This window comes from Salvelinus sp. IW2-2015, unplaced genomic scaffold, assembly GCF_002910315.2.
Source record: "Salvelinus sp. IW2-2015 unplaced genomic scaffold, ASM291031v2 Un_scaffold1929, whole genome shotgun sequence".
Classification (NCBI taxonomy): Eukaryota; Metazoa; Chordata; class Actinopteri; order Salmoniformes; family Salmonidae; genus Salvelinus; species Salvelinus sp. IW2-2015.
This window is the reverse complement of record NW_019943287.1, coordinates 117425-138385: the sequence shown is the minus strand read 5'-3', so window position 1 is coordinate 138385 and position 20961 is coordinate 117425. Positions and strand designations below refer to the sequence as shown.

Below are 20961 nucleotides of genomic sequence, written 5' to 3'. Positions count from 1 at the left end.
TCTCCAGCTAACAGTATGCTACCTGTACAGATCTATCTCCAGCTAACAGTATGCTAACAGTATGCTACCTGTACAGATCTCCAGCTAACAGTATGTAACAGTATGCTACCTGTACAGATCTCCAGCTAACAGTATGCTACCTGTACAGATCTCCAGCTAACAGTGTGCTAACAGTATGCTACCTGTACATATCTATCTCCAGCTAACAAGTATACTACCTGTACAGCTCTATCTCCAGCTAACAGTGTGCTAACCTGTATGCTACCTGTACAGATCTATCTCCAGCTAACAGTATTACTACCTGTACAGCTCATCTCAGTTAACAGTATGCTACCTGTATGCTACCTGTACAGATCTATCTCCAGCTAACAGTATGCTACCTGTACAGCTCTATCTCCAGTATGCTAACAGTATTCCTACCTTACAGATCTATCCAGCTAACAGTATGCTAACAGTGTGCTACCTTACAGATCTATTTCCAACTAACAGTATGCTAACAGTATGCTACCTTTACAGATCTCCAGCTGAACGTATGCTAACAGTCATGCTACCTGTACAGACCTTCCTGCTCCTCATCCTGACCCTTACCTTCCTGCTCCTCATCCTGACCCTTACCTTCCTGCTCCTCATCCTGACCCTTACCTTCCTGCTCCTCCTGTTTATTTTCAGCAAACTTAACATGTGTAAATATTTGTATGAACATAACAAGATTCAACAACGGAGACATAAATTGAACAAGTTCCACAGACATGTGACTAACAGAAATGGAATAATGTGTTCCTGAACAAAGGGGGGGTCAAAATCAAAAGTAACAGTCAGTATCTGGTGTGGCCACTAGCTGCATTAAGTACTGCAGTGCATCTCCTCCTCATGGACTGCACCAGATTTGCCAGTTCTTGCTGTGAGATGTTACCCCACTCTTACACCAAGGCACCTGCAAGTTCCCAGACATTTCTGGGGGGAATGGCCCTAGCCCTCACCCTCCGATCCAACGGGTCCCAGACGTGCTCAATAGGATTGAGATCCGGGCTCTTTGCTGGCCATGGCAGAACACTGAAATTCCTGTCTTGCAGGAAATCACACACAGAACTAGCAGTATGGCTGGTGGCCTTGTCATGCTGGAGAGCCTGTAGGAAGGGTACCACATGAGGGAGGAGGATGTCTTCCTGTAACGCACAGCTTTGAGATTGCCTGCAATGACAACAAGCTCAGTCCGATGACGCTGTGACACACCGCCCCAGACCATGACAGACCTTCCAATTCCAAATCGATCCCGCTCCAGAGTACAGGCTTTAAAGTAATGCTCATTCCTTCGATGATAAATGCGAATCCGACCATCGCCCCTGGTGAGACAAAACCTTGACTCGTCAGTGAAGAGCACTTTTTGCCTGTCCTGTCTGGTCCAGCGACGGTGGGTTTGTGTCCATAGGCGACGTTGTTGCCGGTGATGTCTGGTGAGGACCTGCCTTACAACAGGCCTACAAGCCCTCAGTCCAGCCTCTCTCAGCCTATTGCGGACAGTCTGAGCACTGATGGAGGGATTGTGCGTTCCTGCTGTAACTCGGGCAGTTGTTGTTGCCATCCTGTACCTGTCCCGCAGGTGTGATGTTCGGATGTACTGATCCTGTGCAGGTGTTGTTACACGTGGTCTGCCACTGCGAGGACGATCAGCTATCTGTCCTGTCTCCCTGTAGAGTCTTAGGCGTCTCACAGTACGGACATTGCAATTTATTGCCCTGGCCACATCTGCAGTCCTCATGCCTCCATGCAGCATGCCTAAGGCACGTTCACGCAGATGAGCAGGGACCCTGGGCATCTTTCTTTTGGTGTTTTTCAGAGTCAGTAGAAAGGCCTCTTTAGTGTCCTAAGTTTTCATAGCTGTGACCTTAATTGCCTACCGTCTGTAAGCTGTTAGTGTCTTATCGACCGTTCCACAGGTGCATGTTCATTAATTGTTTATGGTTCATTGAACAAGCACGGGAAACAGTGTTTAAACCCTTTACAATGAAGATCTGTGTAGTTATTTGGATTTGTACGAATTATCTTTGAAAGACAGGTTCCTGAAAAAGGGAGTTTATAAAGTTTATAACCCCTGACCCCAACTCTCCTAACGTACTGTGTAGTAACTATAGACTCTAGACCTGCCACAACGTATAGTGCATTCAGAAAGTATTCAGACCCCTTGACTTTTTCAACATTTTGTTACATTACAACCTTATTCTAAAAATGTATTAGTCTTTTTCCCCCTCATTAATCTACATACCCCACAATGACTCAACACCCCACGATGACTCAACACCCCACGATGACTCAACACCCCACGATGACTCACTACCCCACGATGACACACTACCCCACGATGACACACTACCCCACGATGACTCAACACCCCACGATGACACAATACCCCATAATGACACAATACCCCATAATGACAAAGCAAAAACTGTTTTTTAGAAAATTTGTATTTAAAAAAAATGATATCACATTTACATAAGTATTCAGACCCTTTACTCAGTACTTTGTTGAAGCACCTTTGGCAGCGATTACAGCCTTGAGTCTTCTTGGTTATGACACTACAAGTTTGGCACACCTGTATTTGGGGAGTTTCTCCCATTCTTCTCTGCAGATCCTCTCAAACTCTGTCAGGTTGGATGGGGAGCGTTGCTGCACAGCTATTTTCAGGTCTCTCCAGAAATGTTCGATTGGATTCAAGTCCGGGCCCTGGCTGGGCCACTCAAGATTCTCTGTTCTGATGAAACCAAGAACTCTTTTGACCGGAATGCCAAGCATCACATCGGGAGGAAACCTGGCACCATCCCTACGGTGAAGCATGGTGGTGGCAGCATCATGCTGTGGGGATGTTTTTCAGCGGCAGGGACTGGGAAACTTGTCAGGATTGAGAGAAAGATGAACAGAGCAAAGTACAGAGAGATTCTTGATGAAAACCTGCTCCAGAGCGCTCAGGACCCCAGACTGGGGTGAAGGTTCACCTTCCAACAGGACAACGACCTTAAGCACACAGCCAAGACAAAGCAGGAATGGCTTCTGGACAAGTTTTTATTTTTAATACATTTGCAAACATTTTTAAAAAGCCTGTGTTTGCTTTGTCATTATTGGGTATTGTGTGTAGATTGATGAGGGTTTTAAAAAAAATAACGTAACAAAATGTTACAGTAATTGGGTCTAAATACTTTCTGAATACACTGTATCTAGGTAATGGGGGGAACTCAGTAGAGTTCAATGTCGTGTGTCTCTGTTCGTCGTTTCTTCAGCTGGGCCTGGAGGAGGAGCCTAACCTATAACCTCTGACCTAAACCCTCCTAACATATAGCCCTACCTCTCTGCTCGGGCCTGTGTGCCAGGAGACCCCAAGGTGCCGGTGCTGTACCAGGTGGAGAGGACCAGGGACGGTCGTAGTTTCAGCGTGCGGTCAGTGAAGGCCATCCAACACGGTCAACCCATCCTCATCTGCCAGGCCTCCTTCCACAGTAACCAGCCCTCTCCTCTGCAGCACCAGTTCACCATGCCCTCTGTCCCCCCTCCTGAAGACCTGCTGACGGTGGAGGAACTCATACAGCTCTACCTCAGGTAATAACACGGTTATAACCAGGGGTTGGAACCAAACATTATTTTCCTTTCCTTCTGATCAGATCCACTATTCTTTTTCTTTCCGTTCCACGGTTCCGACCAGCAAAATAAAGTTCTGAACCATTCAAACAAACAAAGTTGTTTTATATCGTTCCTTTATGTTCCTTTTTAAACCTCTGAAATATATATATATATATATATAATGGTCCTGGTTCTGTGTAACTCGGTAGGACATGGCAATGCCAAGGGTTCACCTCCGAACTGATCCTATCCTCATTCTGTGTGTGTTCCAGTAAGCCAGACTTGGCTGAGAAAGCCAAACGGGGTCTGAACAAGCTGCTAGCTGACGAGGTTCCCATAGAGATTAAACCTGTCAATCCTCCAGACTTCTACCGCGGCGTTGCCATGGAACCCAATAAGCTGTACTGGGTGCGCGCTAGAGGCCACATCGGTAAGATACAAGGCCTGTGTATGACTCTAACCCAGGGCTGCCCTTCCCTCGTCCTGGAGATCTACAGTCCTGTGGTTTTCAGTACAACCCTAACCTACCATACCTGGTTCAGGTATTGGTAAGCAGCTAATTAAGCAGCTAATTATTCACTCCAAATTAGGGTTGGCGGGAAGCTACAGGAGGGCAGCTCAGCAGGAAGAGAGTTGGGCAGTCCTGCTCTAACCGGCCCTGCTCTGACCCTCCCTGCTCTGACCCTCCCTGCTCTGATCCTCCCCTGTTCTGACCCTCCCTGCTCTACCCTCCCTGCTTTAAAGCCGCCCTGCTCTGACCTCTCCTGCTCTAACCGGCCCTGCTTCTGACCCTCCCTGCTCTACCCTCCTCTGCTCCTGACCCTCCCTGCTCTGACCCTCCTGTGCTCTGACCCTTCCCTGCTCTGATCCCTCCCTGTTCTGACGCCTCCCTGTGTTCTTTACCCTCCCTGCTCTGACCCTCCCTGCTCTGACCCTCCCTGCTCTGACCCTCCCTGCTCTGACCCTCCCTGCTCTAACCACTCTGCCGGAGGGAGATACAGTAAGCTGTGTGTGTTACCCCAGGTAAAGGTGATATGAAGCTCCACTGCTGTGTGGCAGCCTATGTGTCAGACTATTCGTTCCTGGACACTGCTCTCCTGCCCTACCCCGGGCAGCGCGCCACTTTCTCAGCCTCACTGGATCACGCCATGTGGTTCCACAACACCTTCAGGGCAGACGAATGGATGCTCTACGAGACTGAGAGCTCTTGGGCTGGTATGACCACATATATACACACACACTGGACACACACACACACTGGACACACACACACACACACACTTCCCACCCACTCACACACACACACACATAGAGAGACAGGTATGGACACACAGAGACACATATACACACACACTGGACACACAGAGACACATATACACACACTGGACACACACACACACTCACCCACACACACTTCCCACCCACCCACTCACACACACACACACATAGAGAGACAGGTATGGACACACAGACACACATATACACACACACTGGACACACAAAGTTACAGACAGCAGCATTCACCTTCCAACTGGTTCTCTGTGTTGGTCTTCCCACATGCTAATGTACGTGTGTGTGTGTGTCCACCAGGGGGCAGCAGAGGGCTGGTCCAGGGACGTCTGTGGAGGAGAGACGGGGTGCTGGCTGCCAGCTGTGCCCAGGAGGGGGTACTCAGGGTCAAGGCCGTGACTAACGAGAGCAAGCTATAACCGTGACAACCTGTTAAATGGCTGATGAAGCCATGTAGAGTCAGGAGACTGGCTGCGTTTACACAGGCAGCCCAAATATGATCTCTTTTCCGCCAATTGGTCTTTTGACCAATCACATCAGATCTCTTCACATATATTTGTCAGAGCTAATATGAAAAAAGATCAGAATTGGGCTGGCTGTCTAAAGAGAGACACCCTGCCGACGAACGGCTGGTGGCCACGGTGTGTTAGTGATCACCTGCTGGGTGTTGATGAACGGTTCAACCTCATCCCCAGCCTACATCCCCAGCCTTCATCCCCAGTCTTCATCTCCAGCCTTCATCCCCAGCCTACATCCCCAGCCTTCATCCCCAGCCTACATCCCCAGTCTTCATCCCCAGCCTACATCCCCAGCCTACATCCCCAGCCCCAGCCACATCCCCAGCCTACATCCCCAGCCTAACATCCCCAGGCACTAACAATCCCCAGCCTACATCCCCAGCCTTTCAAACCCCAGGCCTACATCCCCAGCCTTCACCCCAGCCTTTATTCCCCAGCCTACATCTCCAGCCTACATCAACCCAGCATACATCCCAGCCTACATTCCCCAGCCTACATCCCCAGCCTACGTCCCCAAGCCTTCATCCCCAGCCCTAGCATCCCCAGTCTTCATCTCCTGCCTACATCCCCAGCCCTCGCATCTCCATCCTAATCCCCAGCCACATCCCCAGTCTTCATCCCCAGCCTTCATCTCCAGTACATAACCCAGCCTTTACATCCCCAGCCTTCATCCCCAGCCTTCACCCCAGCCTTCATCCCCAGACCCTACATCGCCTCAGCCTAAACATCCCCAAGCCACACCCCCAGCCTACATCCCCAAGCCTACATCCCCAGCCTTTCATCCCCAGCCTTCATATCCCCAGCCTTCAACCCAGTCTACTATCCCCAGTCTTACATCCCCAGGTCTACCTACCCCAGCCTTCAATCCCTTTCTGGTCATACAAATCTACTGAACCATAATCGGTTGTATGATTTAGAATGAGTTGATTTCTGACACCATAGATTTCTCTGCATCAAATTTCCATATGTATTAACTCTTTTATATTTTAATTATTTTTGCCATTTTTAAAACTTATTTTAGAATTGCATTTTGGATAATTGTTGTGTCCACTAAGCTTCCCTAGTAATTGTTCATATTTCAATAAGTTAAAGTATATTTTCATGATGCTACAGGAAATGTAGGCGGGTCCAGTAATTTACTTGACACCATTGATAAGATGAGCAACACCTGACTGTATAAATAGTAAATCATTGAAATATTGAGAGCATCTATATGATATGCAAAAAACTAGTAAATTATTTATATCCTAGATGAGTTTGTTTAACAAGCCTAATAAAAAAAATCTAAAAAAAGATAGGGTTGAAATGATTGCACCCTTTTCATGCCTCTAGCACCTCCCTTTGTGACGATCATCATTCTCTAGCACCTCCCCTTGTATGAGATCATTCTCTAGCACCGCCCCTTTGCGATCATTCCTCTAGCACCTCCCCTTTTGTGACGATCATTCCTCTAGCACCTCCCCTGTGATCATCATTTCCTCTTAGCACCTCCCCTTGTGGATCATTCCTCTAAGCTGCACCTCCCCTGTGAGGATCATCTCTGACCGTCCCCTGTGAGATCACCTTCTCCCCTTGTGAGGTCATTCCTCTAGCACCCGCCCTTTGAGATATCATTTCTCTGCGCACCTCCCCCTTGTGAGGATTCATCCTCTAGCACCTCCCCTTGGGATCATTCCTTCGTTAGCACTCCCCCTTGGAGGATCACATTCCTCTAGGCACCTCCCCTTAGAGGATCATTCCTCTACACCTGCCCCTTTGAGGATCATCCTCTAGCACTACCCCTTTCGAGATCATTCCCTCTAAGCACCTCCCCTTGTGACGATCATTACACTGAGCCTTTTCTAACATGTTTATGAGACTGTTCTCAATCTCCAATCAGACTTTTTCTGTTATGGAGGAATGGTCTAAGATCCCTCCCAATGTGCGTCTCCAATCAGATTCTGTATGGAGGAATGGGTCTAAGATCCCTCCCAATTGTTCTCCAATCAGATTCTGTATGGAAGAATGGTCTTAAGATCCTCCCAATGTGTTCTCCAATCAGATTCTGTATGGAGAATGGTCTAAGATCCCTCCCCAATGTGTTCTCCAATCAATTCTGTATGGAGGAATGGTCTAAGATCCCTCCCAATGTGTTCTCCAATCAGATTCTGTATGGAGGAATGGTCTAAGATCCCTCCCAATGTGTTCTCCAATCAGATTCTGTATGAGAGAATGGTCTAAGATCCCTCCCAATGTGTTCTCCAATCAGATTCTGTATGGAGGAATGGTCTAAGATCCCTCCCAATGTGTTCTCCAATCAGATTCTGTATGGAGGAATGGTCTAAGATCCCTCCCAATGTTTCTCCAATCAGATTCTGTATGGAGGAATGGTCTAAGATCCCTCCCAATGATGTTCTCCATCAGTTTCTTATGGAGGAATGGTCTAAGATCCCTCCCAATGTGTTCTCCAATCAGATTCTGTATGGAGGAATGGTCTAAGATCCCTCCAATGTGTTCTCCAATCATACTGTATGAGGAATGGGTCTGGATCCACTTCCCAATGTGTTCTCCAATCAGATTCTGTATGGAGGAATGGTCTAAGATCCCTCCCAATGTGTTCTCCAATCAGATTCTGTATGGAGGAATAGACCATTCTGATTGGAGAACACAATGGGAGCGATCTTCGTCTGTGCTTATGGACTGCTCTCTTCAGTCCAAACCGCAGGTGTTCAATCGGGTTCAAGTCCGGAGACTGTGTTGATTTTTGTGGTCAATTAACCATTTCTTTATAGATTTTGATTAGCGCTTGGGGTGTAAAACCCACCACTGGTGTTGCTTCTGTAACAGGGTTGGTTATGTTTCCACTTGCCTCTAAAGAAATGTGTATTTAATGTTCAAGCATGCTTATTGGTTAGTTCAACTCTGATGACAATAAGGTGTGTTGTGATTGGCCCCGCTTGCAGATAGGGTGAGATCGCGAACGTCAGGTCTTCCCAGTAGGAAAATGTGATGCAAGGGGTAGGTCATGTTCTGAATACTATTTTCTATTTTCTATTTTACAATGTGTACAAGTTTGCTGTACGCACATATCAACAACTGACACCCACGAAGCATCGTTACCCATCGCTCCACAAAAGCCGCGGCCCTTGCAGAGCAAGAGGAACCACTACTTCAAGGTCTCAAAGCGAGTGACGTAACCGATTGAAACGCTATTAGCGCGCACCACCGCTAACTAGCTAGCCATTTCACATCCGTTAGACTTCTGTTAATCAATGCCAAACTCACCATTGGTGTGCCTGGCCAAAGGTCATCTGATCACAGCACACGGTTCCAATCCAAGTGCAAAATGGCGTTTATCAAACTCCAGCCAGTGTTGTGGTCAGATGGCATGAAAATAAAGCTTTTTGGCCACGCACACCAGTGGTGGGTTTGGCATTGATGAACAGAAACATATGCAAAAAAGTATGTCAGACCTACTTTAAAATATGGTGCTGGATCTTTGATGTTATGGGGCTATTTTGATTCCACTGATGCTGGGGCCCTTGTTAAGGTCAACAGCATCATGAACTTTACCCAGTAATCTATAGATTTCACATGACTGGGCAGGAGAGCCAGGCCCAGACCATCAGAATGAGGTTTTCCACACAAAAGGGCTTACAGACAGAAATACTCCTCAACACCCTCCCATCCCCCCTCAGACGATCCTGCAGGAGAAGAAGCCAGATGGAGAGGTCCTGGGCTGGCGTGGTTACACGTGGTCCATTTGGGATGCTGACATTGTCATGATGGAGATGGAGTGTTGTATATCAGTGAACGATGTTGTTTGTCCCCAAAGATATAATCTATTTTTTAGTCCAGGACTAATTTTAGGCCTAATCTGTGTCAGGGAAACCACCCCTATCCTTAGAGGGACGATCTGCAGTTCACAGCAGCTGTTTTGGTAATAGCTTAGGGATGGGGTTGGAGAGATGTAACCACCACTATCAAACTCAAAGACAGAGCTGTGGATGCCATGAATGACTGTCAACGATATTAGACATCGTTTTAACCATGCTTTGAGGATATACTGTCTGTGTTTACAATTGTCTTGTTTATCAACCATGGGGTAAAACAAGCAGATTTTTTTGCGTTTTGATGGGGTACCACAGTTGAACAAAACTCATGAGGCATGTATAAATTACATTCTTCAAGAATCCATGGGTATATATAATTAATGGGCATATATATAAATCATTCGCAGATTGCCCCTTTAATTTCCTTAGTCTTGTATGAGCTCAGCTAAAATAAAATAAAAAGTCGGATTTTATATGAATTTTGCCATAATATCAGAAAAAACATGTCACTGTATCCTACGAACACCATCCCTCTCCTCTAGGTTGGCACACATGCTCACGCAGAGAGGGAGATTGCTAGAGGTGGACAGAGAGAGGGGGAGAGAGAGAGACGCGTCACTGATGGGTATATTATCTTCCTCCCGTTGCCTCTCGGGTCGCCTACTCAACGAAGATGTGGTTGGTTGTCAAACCCAATTAATTATCCGTTACTACCCATTACCGACTACCGCTGGATGTTCTGCTCGCGGTGACCTTGTATCTCTCTGACGCTGAGAACATTCTCAATATTGTATTTTCTTTTCCGACCGTTTTAGTCTGCCTGTCTCCAGTCTGTAGTCTGTCTCCATCTCCATGGCTACCTCGAATGTGCTGGAGGAGTCCTGCCTGCTGCAGAGAGGCAGATCTCACAGCGACCCGAGCAGCATCATCGCGGAACCTCGTGCCGCCGGAGCTACCGGAGCACAGCATACTGCAGCAGGTTGGTGACTATCACTCATCACGGCTTGTCTGTCTGATTTCTATAGTAGTCAGCCCCCGAATTCTACATTTCAGAATCTGAATATCCTGGCCGTGTTGTGTTGGATGTAGGCTATGTTTTGCAACATGAGGTGTGTTTTTTCCCCTCCCCGGTTGAGTGACGGCGTCCGCGGCACACTGCGAACATCAATCGTGATCATCCATGGGAGTGCGTTTGAATTTTGTATAAAACAAATGTAGCCTCATAAATTATATACATTTTTCCTGAAAAACATGCATTATTAGTCATGAATAGTAACGTGTTATTTATATAAACTATAGGCTAATACAAGCCTCCGCAGACAAGCTGTGAATACAGGAGCTGTAGCCTAGTAATGTACTGGAGTGTTTGCATGAGAGAGCAGAAAACGACAGTGGAATATCCCCTCCAGGATTTTGTGGGGATTGTTAAGGCCACTGCAGCATAGAACCTATAGATACTTGTTTTAATATACAGTACATTCGGAAAGCATTCAGACCAATTCCCCTTTATTCACATTTTGTTGCGTTATTGCCTTATTCAGAAATTGATTCAATTGTTTATTTTACTCATCAATCTACACACAATACCCCATATTGACAAAGTGAAAACATTTTTAAAGAAATGTTAGCAAAACTGAAATACCTTATTTACATAAGTATTCAGACCCTTTGCTATGAGACTTGAATTTGAGCTCAGGTGCATCCTGTTTCCATTAATCATCCTTGAGATGTTTCTACAACTTGATTGGAGTCCACCTGTGGTAAATTCAATTGATTGGACAGACTTGGAAAGGCACACACCTGTCTATATAAGAACCACCAAGACTCTTCCTAGAGCTTTCTGCACGGACTGAGCAATTGGGGGGAAAGGGATGATGGTCACTCTAACAGAGCTCCAGAGTTCCTCTGTGGAGATGGGAGAACCTTCCAGAAGGACAACCATCTCTGCAGCAGTCCACAAATCAGGCCTTTGTGGTAAAGTGGCAAGACGGAAGCCACTCCTCAGTAAAAGGCACATGACAGCCCGCTTAGAGTTTGCCAAAAGGCACCTAAAGGACTCTCAGACCGTGAGAAACAAGATTCTCTGGTCTGATGAAACCAAGATTCAACTCTTTGGCCTGAATGCCAACCTCATGTCTGGAGGAAACCTGGCACCATCCCTACGGTGAAGCAAGGTGGTGGCAGCATCAACATCTGAGGTCAAATGAAACCAGGGTTTGGGTCAATTATATTTCAATTCCAGTCAATTCAGTGACAACAATGACAACAGAACCTGTGAAGAGCTGAACATACCAGAAGAGTATAGGGCGAGTATTTCGGCCCCAGGGTAGCCTAGTGGTTAGAGCGTTGGGCCAGTAACCAAAAGGTTGCTAGATCGAATCCCCGAGCTGAAAAGGTAAAAATCTGTCGTTCTGCCCCTGAACAAGGCAGTTAACCCACTGTTCCTAGGCCGTCATTGTAAATAAGAACTTGTTCATAACTGACTTGCCTCGTTAAATAAAGGTTAAATAAAGGTTACATAACTGACTGTCCTCGTTAAATGAAAGGTTAATAAAGGTTTACATAAAGGTTACATAACTGACTTGCCTAGTTAAATAAAGATTACATAACTGACTTGCCTAGTAAATAAAGGTGAAATAGGTTACATAACTGACTTGCCTAGTTAAATAAAGGTTAAATAAAGGTTAAATAAAGGTTACATAACTGACTTGCCTAGTTAAATAAAGGTTAAATAAAGGTTACATAACTGACTTGCCTAGTTAAATAAAGGTTACATAACTGACTTGCGTAGGTTTAAATAAAAGGTTACATATAACTGACTTGCTTAAATAAAGGTTACATAACTGACTTGCCTAGTTAAATAAAGTTACATAAACTGACTTGTTACATAACTGATTTGCCTAGTTAAATAAAGGTTACATAACTGACTTGTTAAATAAAGGTTACTCACTGTACTTGCCTAGTTAAATAAAGGTTACATAACTGACTTGTTAAATAAAGGTTACATAACTGACTTGCCTAGTTAAATAAAGGTTACATAACTGACTTGTTAAATAAAGGTAAAGGAGCAGAACCCATGTTTCAGTAGATCAACAGAAAGGGGACTCAATCAAACATGTTGTGGGGGTAAACCTGGTGTGATAAGTTTTCATTTCCTGTCCCTGACAGTTGTTCCAAACCATTGTACTCCTATTTAAACTAAACAAACACACACACACACACACAGCGCCCAGCTCCCAGGTGGTGTGGGATGGGCAGTAATAGCATAGTGTTAACAGCTCAGTGTTTTGCTATAGAGCAACAGTACAGCTGATGACCGTACAGTAGGCCCCCAGTTGAACTAGTAACACTACTATATGTCACAATATATATATATATACAGTACAAGTCAAACGTTTGGACACACCTACTCATTCAAGGGTTTTTCTTTATTTTTACTATTTTCTACATTGTAGAATAATAGTGAAGACATCAACACTATGAAATAACACACATGGAATCATGTAGTAACCTTAAATGTACTAAACAAATCAAAATATATTTTATATTTAAGATTCTTCAAAGTAGCCACCCTTTGCCTTGATGACAGCTTTGCACAATCTTGCCATTTTCTCAACCAGCTTCACGAGGAATGCTTTTCCAACAGTCTTGAAGGAGTTCCCACATATGCTGAGTACTTGTTGGCTGCTTCTCCTTCACTCTGCGGTCCAACTCATCCCAAACCATCTCAACTGGGTGGAGGTCGGGTGATTGTGGACGCCAGGTCATCTGATGCAGCACTCCATCACTCTCCTTCCGGGTCAAATATCCCTTACAAAGCCTGGAGGTATGTTTTGGGGTCATTGTCCTGTTGAAAAACAAATGATAGTCCCACTAAGCGCAAACCAGATGGGATGGCGTATCGCTGCAGAATGCTGTGGTAGCCATGCTGGTTAAGTGTGCCTTGAATTCTAAATAAATCAGTGACAGTGTCACCAGCTAAGCACCATCACACCTCCTCCTCCATGTTTCACGGTGGGAACCACACAAGCGGAGATCATCCGTTCACCTACTCTACATCTCACAAAGACATGGCAGTTGGAACCAAAAATCTCAAATTTGGACTCATCAGACCAAAGGGCAGATTTCCACCTGTGTCATGTCCATTGCTCGTATTTCTGGGCCCAAGCAAGTCCCTTCTTATTGAGATGTGTCTGTTACTTGAACTCTGAAGCATTTATTTGGGCTGCAATATGAGGTGCAGTAAACTCTAATGAACTTGTCCTCTGCAGCAGAGGTAACTCTGGGTCTTCCTTTCCTGTGGCGGTCCTCATGAGAGCCAGTTTCATCATAGCGCTTGATGGTTTTTGCGACTGAAGAAACTTTCAAAGTTCTTGACATTTTCTTGACTGACCTTCATGTCTTAAAGTTATGATGGACTGTTGTTTCTCTTTGCTTATTTGAGCTGTTCTTGCCATAATATGTGACCCGAATCAGGAAACTAAGCATATGTCGCAAGTCACGACTTCACAGGAGAGCCGTTTGAACGTAACATTTAAAAAAAATCTAAATGCATTTTTTTTGGGCAGAAATGCCTTCTCGAACATGTGAACTTTCATGTGCTTTAAAATCAAATGTGTATGCCATCTGAGTACATTTACAATACTAACGATAATGACTATAACTACTAGTCTCTCAATACAGAACCTCTCTGAGTACAGTTACAATACTAAAGATAATCTGTAAATACGTATACAATGGTTAAATTACGAGCCTAGTTGGTTAAGCCACAGACAAAGTGAGCAACCTTCCCGCTAGCCATGATTGGCTGAGATAATGAGTGGGCTGGACATGCCGAGAGATGAGTTTGGATTGGTCTGCCATATAGCGCACGTCTATCTATTGGAGCTGGTCAGTATGTTTAGGTAATCGTGTCGAACGGGGCTTTTTTAGAAATGTATCGCGTAGTAAAACTGCATAAACCTAATGTCAAGTTAAAGTGTACGGTTAGCTAGCTAACGTTATGTGTATGTTCTCCACTTCCTGGAGGACTGAGTTTTGAAATCAGTGGAATTAGAGTATGATAGCTAAGGAGATGGAGAAAACACTAGTCTGGATTACATTGTCAAACTAAGGGCAACCATGCATGGCATCAGACAGGAGACGCGTCCAACCATGATATGTACTGGTTAGATAGTCTAGCTAGCTACATTTTCAGATATTGCACGTTTCTAATTTTGACAGAAAGTTGTTTCGTTTCAAGTGTACTGTTAGCTAGCTGGCTGGGTGGGTCGCTAGCTAACGTTTGTGTATGATCTTATTCTTCGTATCTCAGACACATTTGCTTGACTAGTTACTGCCATATAACCTGGTTGGTTAGCTACCTGCAGATTCATGCAGGGTAGTAACATCATGAGTTGTGATTTTGGTCCATTGTTTAGCTGGCTAGCTAGCTACACATCTCAACAAAAGACTCCACTCTAATTTGACAAAGTATTTTCATTTCAAGTTAAATTTTATTGTTAGCTAGCTAGCTAACGTTAGCTGGCTGGCTCGCTAACTAATGTTACGTCATGCGCTGGGATTCATTGTTTACCTAGCTAGCTATCTAGCTACATCTCTTAACAAAAGACTCTCGTCTTAGTGTGCCAGAGCGCAGAATAACTGATGAATTTTGGAAATCTCAAAACTGCCTATCCAGCTCTGCTAGGGGGAGTAAAATGGTCAGAGTGGGGTGTTCTCTCATTATCTTCATGGAAGTAGTTGGCCAATGTTAGCCAGTTAGCTTGGGTGCCTGACTGTCATTGTGAGGTCAGAGCTCTCGGAACCACCCTACTTATTGGTCAGAGCTTTCAGAACCACCCTACTTATTGGTCAGAGCTTTCAGAACCACCCTACTTATTGGTCAGAGCTTTGCAGAAAACCACCCTACTTATTGGCCAGAGCTTTCAGAACCACCCCTACTTATTGGTCAGAGCTTTCAGAACACCCGCCCCTACCTCATATTGGTCAGAGCTTTCAGAACCACCCTACTTATTGGCCAGAGCTTTCAGAACCACCCTACTTATGGCCAGAGCTTTCAGAACCACCCTACTTATTGGTCCAGAGCTTTCAGAACACCCACCTCACTTATTGGTCAGAGCTTTCAGAACCACTACTTATTGGTAGAGCTTTCAGAAACCACCCTACTTATTGGTCAGAGCTTTCAGAACCACCCACTGCTTTTGCGTACAGAGCTTTCAGAACCCACCCTGCTTATTGGTCAGCTCCTGCTAGGGTGAGTATGTTCAGTGAGCTGTTCTGTCTTGCTTAGATGTCTGGAAGTAGCTGGCAAGTTAGTACAGAACGGTTGGATCAACCTTAAAGAGATGGGTGGGGCTAAGGCTAAAGAGGGTGTGAACAATGCTGAATGGGTGTAGACAAAGAAGGGCTCTCCCAATAGCAGTGCCAAAACACCTTTCTCAAAGGTGAGTTTACAATTGATCAAACTTTTCAAAGCAGAATTACTTCCCGTTGTTTCCTCAAATGTAGTGTATGATATACCATTTTGTAGTTCTAAGTCTCTACTTTTATCCAATGTAAAAAAAACACTAATTTGTCAAGATCAGTGTTGAAAAACTTGACTGGCCTGTACAGAGCTTGACCTCAACCCATCAAACACCTTTGAATTGGAATGCCGACTGCAAGCTAGCGTCTAATCGCCCAACATAGTGCCCGACCTCACTAATGCTCTTGTGGCTGAATGGAAGCAAGTCCCCAGCCAGCATTGTTCATGTAGTGGAAAGCCTTCCCAGAAGAGTGGAGGCTGTTATAGCAGCAAATGTTCTAACATGTAGTGGAAAGCCTTCCCAGAAGAGTGGAGGCTGTTATAGAGCAATGTTCCAACATCTAGTGGAAAGCCTTCCCCAGAAGAGTGGAGGGGCTGTTATAGCAGCAATGTTCCAACATCTAGTGAAAGCCTTCCAGAAGAGTGGAGGCTGTTATAGCAGCAATGTTCCAACATCTAGTGGAAAGCCTTCCCAGAAGAGTGGAGGCTGTTATAGCGCAGAATGTTCAACATCTAGTGAAAGCCTTCCCAGAAGAGTGGAGCTGTTTATAGCAGCAATGTTCTCCCTCTAGTGGAAAGCCTTCCCAGAGAGTGGAGGCTGTTATAGCAGCAATGTTCCAACATCTAGTGGAAAGCCTTCCCAGAAGAGTGGAGGCTGTTATAGGCAGCAATGTTCCAACATCTAGTGGAAAGCCTTCCCAGAAGAGTGGAGGCTGTTATAGCCAGCAATGTTCCTCATCTGTGGAAAGCCTTCCCAGAAGAGTGGAGGCTGTTATAGCAGCAATTTCCAACATCTAGTGGAAAGCTTCCAGAAGACGTGGAGGCTGTTATAGCGAGCAATGTTCCAACATCTAGTGGAAGCCTTCCCAGAAGAGTGGAGGCTGATTATAGCAGCAGTTCACACACTCTAGTGGAAAGCTCCAGGAGTGGAGCGCTGTTATAGCAGCAAAGGGGGCACCGACTCCATACTATATAAATGCCCATGATTTTGGAATGAGAAGTGTTGACGAGCAGGTGTCCATAACTTTTGGTTATGTAGTGTATGTACGCGGGTACCGCATGGTATCCATGATCCATGAAATGCTCACTGGGAGGTCTCTTCGTCCAATGAAACAACAATAAGAAATAGTACACAGATAAGGATACACGACATCAAGTCAAATGACTCAGCAGGATAAACATTTTAAGCATCAGTGTAATACAGGAGCAGCATTTTAGAACAATATTTACACGTGTTATGGAGAAGGGGGGGGATTAGGAGGGTTTAAACTGTGCAAGTATTTTATAGAATAATATTTAACGTGTATTGCAGAAGGGGGGAAGGTGGTCGTGATAAACTGAGCAGTTAATAAGAGTCTGGAAGCAGCAGTTGTGATGTGTGGAGAGAGGTGGGGGGGGGGGGGGGTGTAGCATGAATGTGTGTGTGTGGGTATGTGTAGCATGAATGTGTGTGTGGGTAGGTGTTGTGTGTGTGTGTGTGTGTGTGTGTGTGTGTGTGTGTGTGTGTGTGTGTGTGTGTGTGTGTGTGTGGTGTGTGTGTGTGTGTGTGTGTGTGTGTGTGTGTGTGTAGCATCAAATCAAATCAAATGTATTCGGTCACATCACCACGGTTAGCAGTCAGTGTTATTGGTCACATACACCGGTTAGCAGATGTTAATGGTCACATACACATGGATAGCAGATGTTATTGGTCACATACACATGGTTAGCAGATGTTATTGTCACATACACATGGTTAGCAGATGTTATTGGTCATACACATGGTTAAGAGATGTTAATGGTCACATACACATGGTTAGCAGATGTTATTGGTCACATACACATGGTTAGCAGATGTAATGGTCACATACACATGGTTAGCAGATGTTAAATGTGTCACATACACATGGTTAGCAGTGTTATTGGTCACATAACAGGTTAGCAAGATGTAATTGTTCATACACATGGTTAGCAGATTTGTTAATCCGGTCACATACACATGGTTAGCAGATGTTATTGGTCACATACACATGGTTAGCAGATGTTAATGCGAGTGTAGCGAAATGCTTGTACTTCTAGTTCCGACAGTGCAGAAATATCTAACTAATAATCTAACAATTCCCCAACAACTACTTTATACAAACAAATCTAAGTAAAGGAATGGAATAAGAATATATACATATAAATATATGGATGAGTGATGACCGAGTGGCATAGGCAAGATGCAATAGATGGTATAAGATACAGTATATAAATATGAGATGAGTAATGTAAGATATGTAAACATTATTAAAGTGCCATTGTTTAAAGTGACTAGTTAGTCTCTATGTAGGCAGCAGCCTCTCTGAGTTAGTGATTGCTGTTTAGCACGTTAACACGTTTAAATGTGTTACTCACGTCGGCCACGGAGAAGGAGAGGAGGGCCCGCAGTCCTTGTTAACGGGCCGCGTCGGTGGCACTGTATTGTCCTCAAAACGGGCAAAGAAGGTGTTTAGTTTGTCTGGAAGCAATACGTTGGTGTCCGTGACGTGGCTGGTTTTCTTTTTGTTGTCCGTTTTTTGCCTGTAGATCCTGCCACATACGTCTCGTAGGCTCCACTTTGTCCCTGTACCGCTTGTTTGATTGCCTTGCGAAGGGAATAACTGCACTGTTTATATTCGGCCATATTCCCAGTAACCCTTCCATGGTTTAATGCAGTGGTTTGCGCTTTAAGTTTTGCGCAAATGCCGCCATCCATCCACGGTTTCTGGTTAGGGTAGGTTTTAATAGTCACAGTGGGTACAACATCTCCAATACACTTCCTTATAAACTCAGTCACCGAGTCAACGTATAGATCGATGTTATTCTCTGAGGCTGCCCGGAACATTTCCCAGTCCGCGTGATCAAAACAATCTTGAAGCGTGGATTCCGGTTGGTCCGATCAGTGTTGAATGGTTCTAGTCACGGGTACATCCTGTTTGAGTTTCTGCCTATAGGACGGTAGGAGTAAGATGGAGTCATGGTCGGATTTGCCGAAAGGAGGACAGGGGAGGGCCTTGTATGCATTGCGGAAGGTAGCAGTGTTCCAGTGTATTGCCGTAGAAGTGCTCTCAATCAATATGCTGGTAGAATTTAGGTAGCCTTGTTCTCAGATTTGCTTTGTTAAAATCCCCAGCTACAATAAATGCTGCCTCAGGATATATGGTTTTCAGTTTACATAGAGTCCAGTGAAGTTCCTTGAGGGCCGTCGTGGTGTCGGCTTGAAGGGGGAATGTACACAGCTGTGACGATAACTGACGAGAATTCTCTTGGGAGATAATATGGTCGGCATTTGAGTGTAAGGAATTCTAGGTCGGGTGAACAGAAGGACTTTACTTCCTGTATGTTGTTATGGTTACACCATGAGTCGTTAATCATGAAGCATACACCGCCGCCCTTCTCCTTCCCAGAGAGATGTTTATTTCTGTCGACGCATGAAGAAACCCGGTGGCTGTACCAACTCTGATAACATATCCCGAGTGAGCCATGTTTCTGTGAAACAGAGAATGTTACAATCTCTGATGTCTCTCTGGAAGGCAACCCTTTCCCTAATTTTGTCCACCTTGTTGTCTAGAGACTGGACATTGGGGAGTAGTATACTCGGAAGTGGTGGGCTGTGTGCACGCCTTTGAAGGCCGCTCCGTCTACCTCTTCTGTAGACGTTGTTTTGTTTCGGCCTCTGGGATTAGATCCAATGTCCTGGGTGGTGGTCTGAACAAAGGATCCGCTTCGGGAAAGTCGTATTCCTGGTTGTAATGTTGGTAAGTTGACGTCACTCTTATATCCAATAGTTCTTCCTGGCTGCATGTAATAACACTTAAGATTTTCTGTGCTAACAATGTAAGAAATTATACATAAAAAAACAAAATACTGCGTAGTTTCCTAAGGACTCGAAGCAAGGCGCCATCTTGCCCGTGAACGGCCATCTTGCCCGTGAACGGCCATCTTGCCCATGAACGAACATCTCTGTCTGCACGATCTTGTTCATGAATGTGTGTGTGTGGGTGGGTGTGTGTAGCGTGAATGTATGTGTGTGTGTATGTGTATGCATGGGGCCTCCTGAGTGGCGCAGCGGTCTAAGCCGCTGCATCTCAGTGCTAGATGCGTCACTACAGACCCTGGTTTGATTCCAGGCTGTGCCACATCCTGCCACGATTGGGAGTTCCATAGGGCAGCGCACAATTGGCCCAGCGTCGTCCGGGTTTGGCTGGGGTATGCCGTCATTGTAAATAAGAACGGGTTCTTTAACTGACTTGCCTAGTTAAATAAAGGTTAAATATTATTACATTTTTTATTTCATGAGTGCATGTGTGCTAAGGTGCAGAGAGTCAGTGCAGTGCAGTCCTGTTAGGGTTAGAATCAGAGCAGGTGGTCAGTCCTGTTAGAATCAGTTCCTAATGATGCTACAGCCTTCCTCAGGCAGAGTAGATGTCCCGGATGGGTGGGAGACGGGTCCCAGTGATGTGCTGGGGTGTCTTCACTACCCTCTGGAGGGCCACGGTCCCAGTGATGTACTGGGGTGTCTTCACTACCCGCTGGAGGGCCACGGTCCCAGTGATGTACTGGGGTGTCTTCACTACCCGCTGGAGGGCCACGGTCCCATCCCTCTCTCCATCCATCTCTCCTCCATCCCTCTCTCCATCCATCTCTCCTCTATCTCTCTCTCCTCCATCCCTCTCTCCTCCATCCCTCTCTCCATCCCTCTTTCCTCTGTCTCTCTCTCCTCCGTCCCGCTCTCCTCCGTCCCTCTCTCCTCCGTCCCTGCCCAGCGTCCCCTGAAGTCAGGACAAGTAGAGTCCCTGCCACCTCGTCCAGAAAACCTGCTGAAACGTCTACCTGCTCTGCAAGAGTAATCCTTAAATAACTTCACGTTCCACGACGTACAAGTACTACGTGTGATGGTGCCTGGTCTCGAGTGTCCTGGTCTCAGATGTCTCAGCTAGTGTCCGTGGCTCAGTGCTCAGTGTCTCAGTGTTGGTCTCAGTTCTGTGTCCTGGTCTCAGTGTCTTCAGTGTCGATCTTTCTCAGTGTCCCTGTTCCGTCTCAGCTGTCGGTCCAAGTGTCTCGTGCCTGACTCCAGGTCTAACAGTGTCCTGGTCCTCAGTGTCTCAGTGTCCCTCAGGTCCTAGTGTCTCGTGTTCAGTGGTCTCAGTGTCCTCGGTCTCCGTTGTCTCAGTGTCTCGGTTCAGTTGTCTCGTCTCAGTGT

At 45.6% G+C, this 20961-nt stretch overlaps 1 protein-coding gene and 1 pseudogene across 1 annotated transcript in view; both read left to right on the top strand.

The window, feature by feature from the left end:
* The window catches only part of acot8 (acyl-CoA thioesterase 8), a 10249-nt gene extending 4492 nt beyond the window's left edge, over positions 1-5757 (top strand). The window contains exons 2-6 of the mRNA XM_070439799.1: positions 3134-3143; positions 3335-3591; positions 3885-4042; positions 4636-4827; positions 5203-5757. Of these exons, the coding sequence (XP_070295900.1) occupies positions 3134-3143; positions 3335-3591; positions 3885-4042; positions 4636-4827; positions 5203-5321 (736 nt within the window). The 3' untranslated portion in view covers positions 5322-5757. The remainder of the gene's footprint in view (positions 1-3133; positions 3144-3334; positions 3592-3884; positions 4043-4635; positions 4828-5202) is intronic.
* Positions 5758-9805: 4048 nt separating this feature from the next.
* Positions 9806-20961, top strand: part of LOC112072439 (phosphatase and actin regulator 3-like) — a 100953-nt pseudogene continuing 89797 nt past the window's right edge.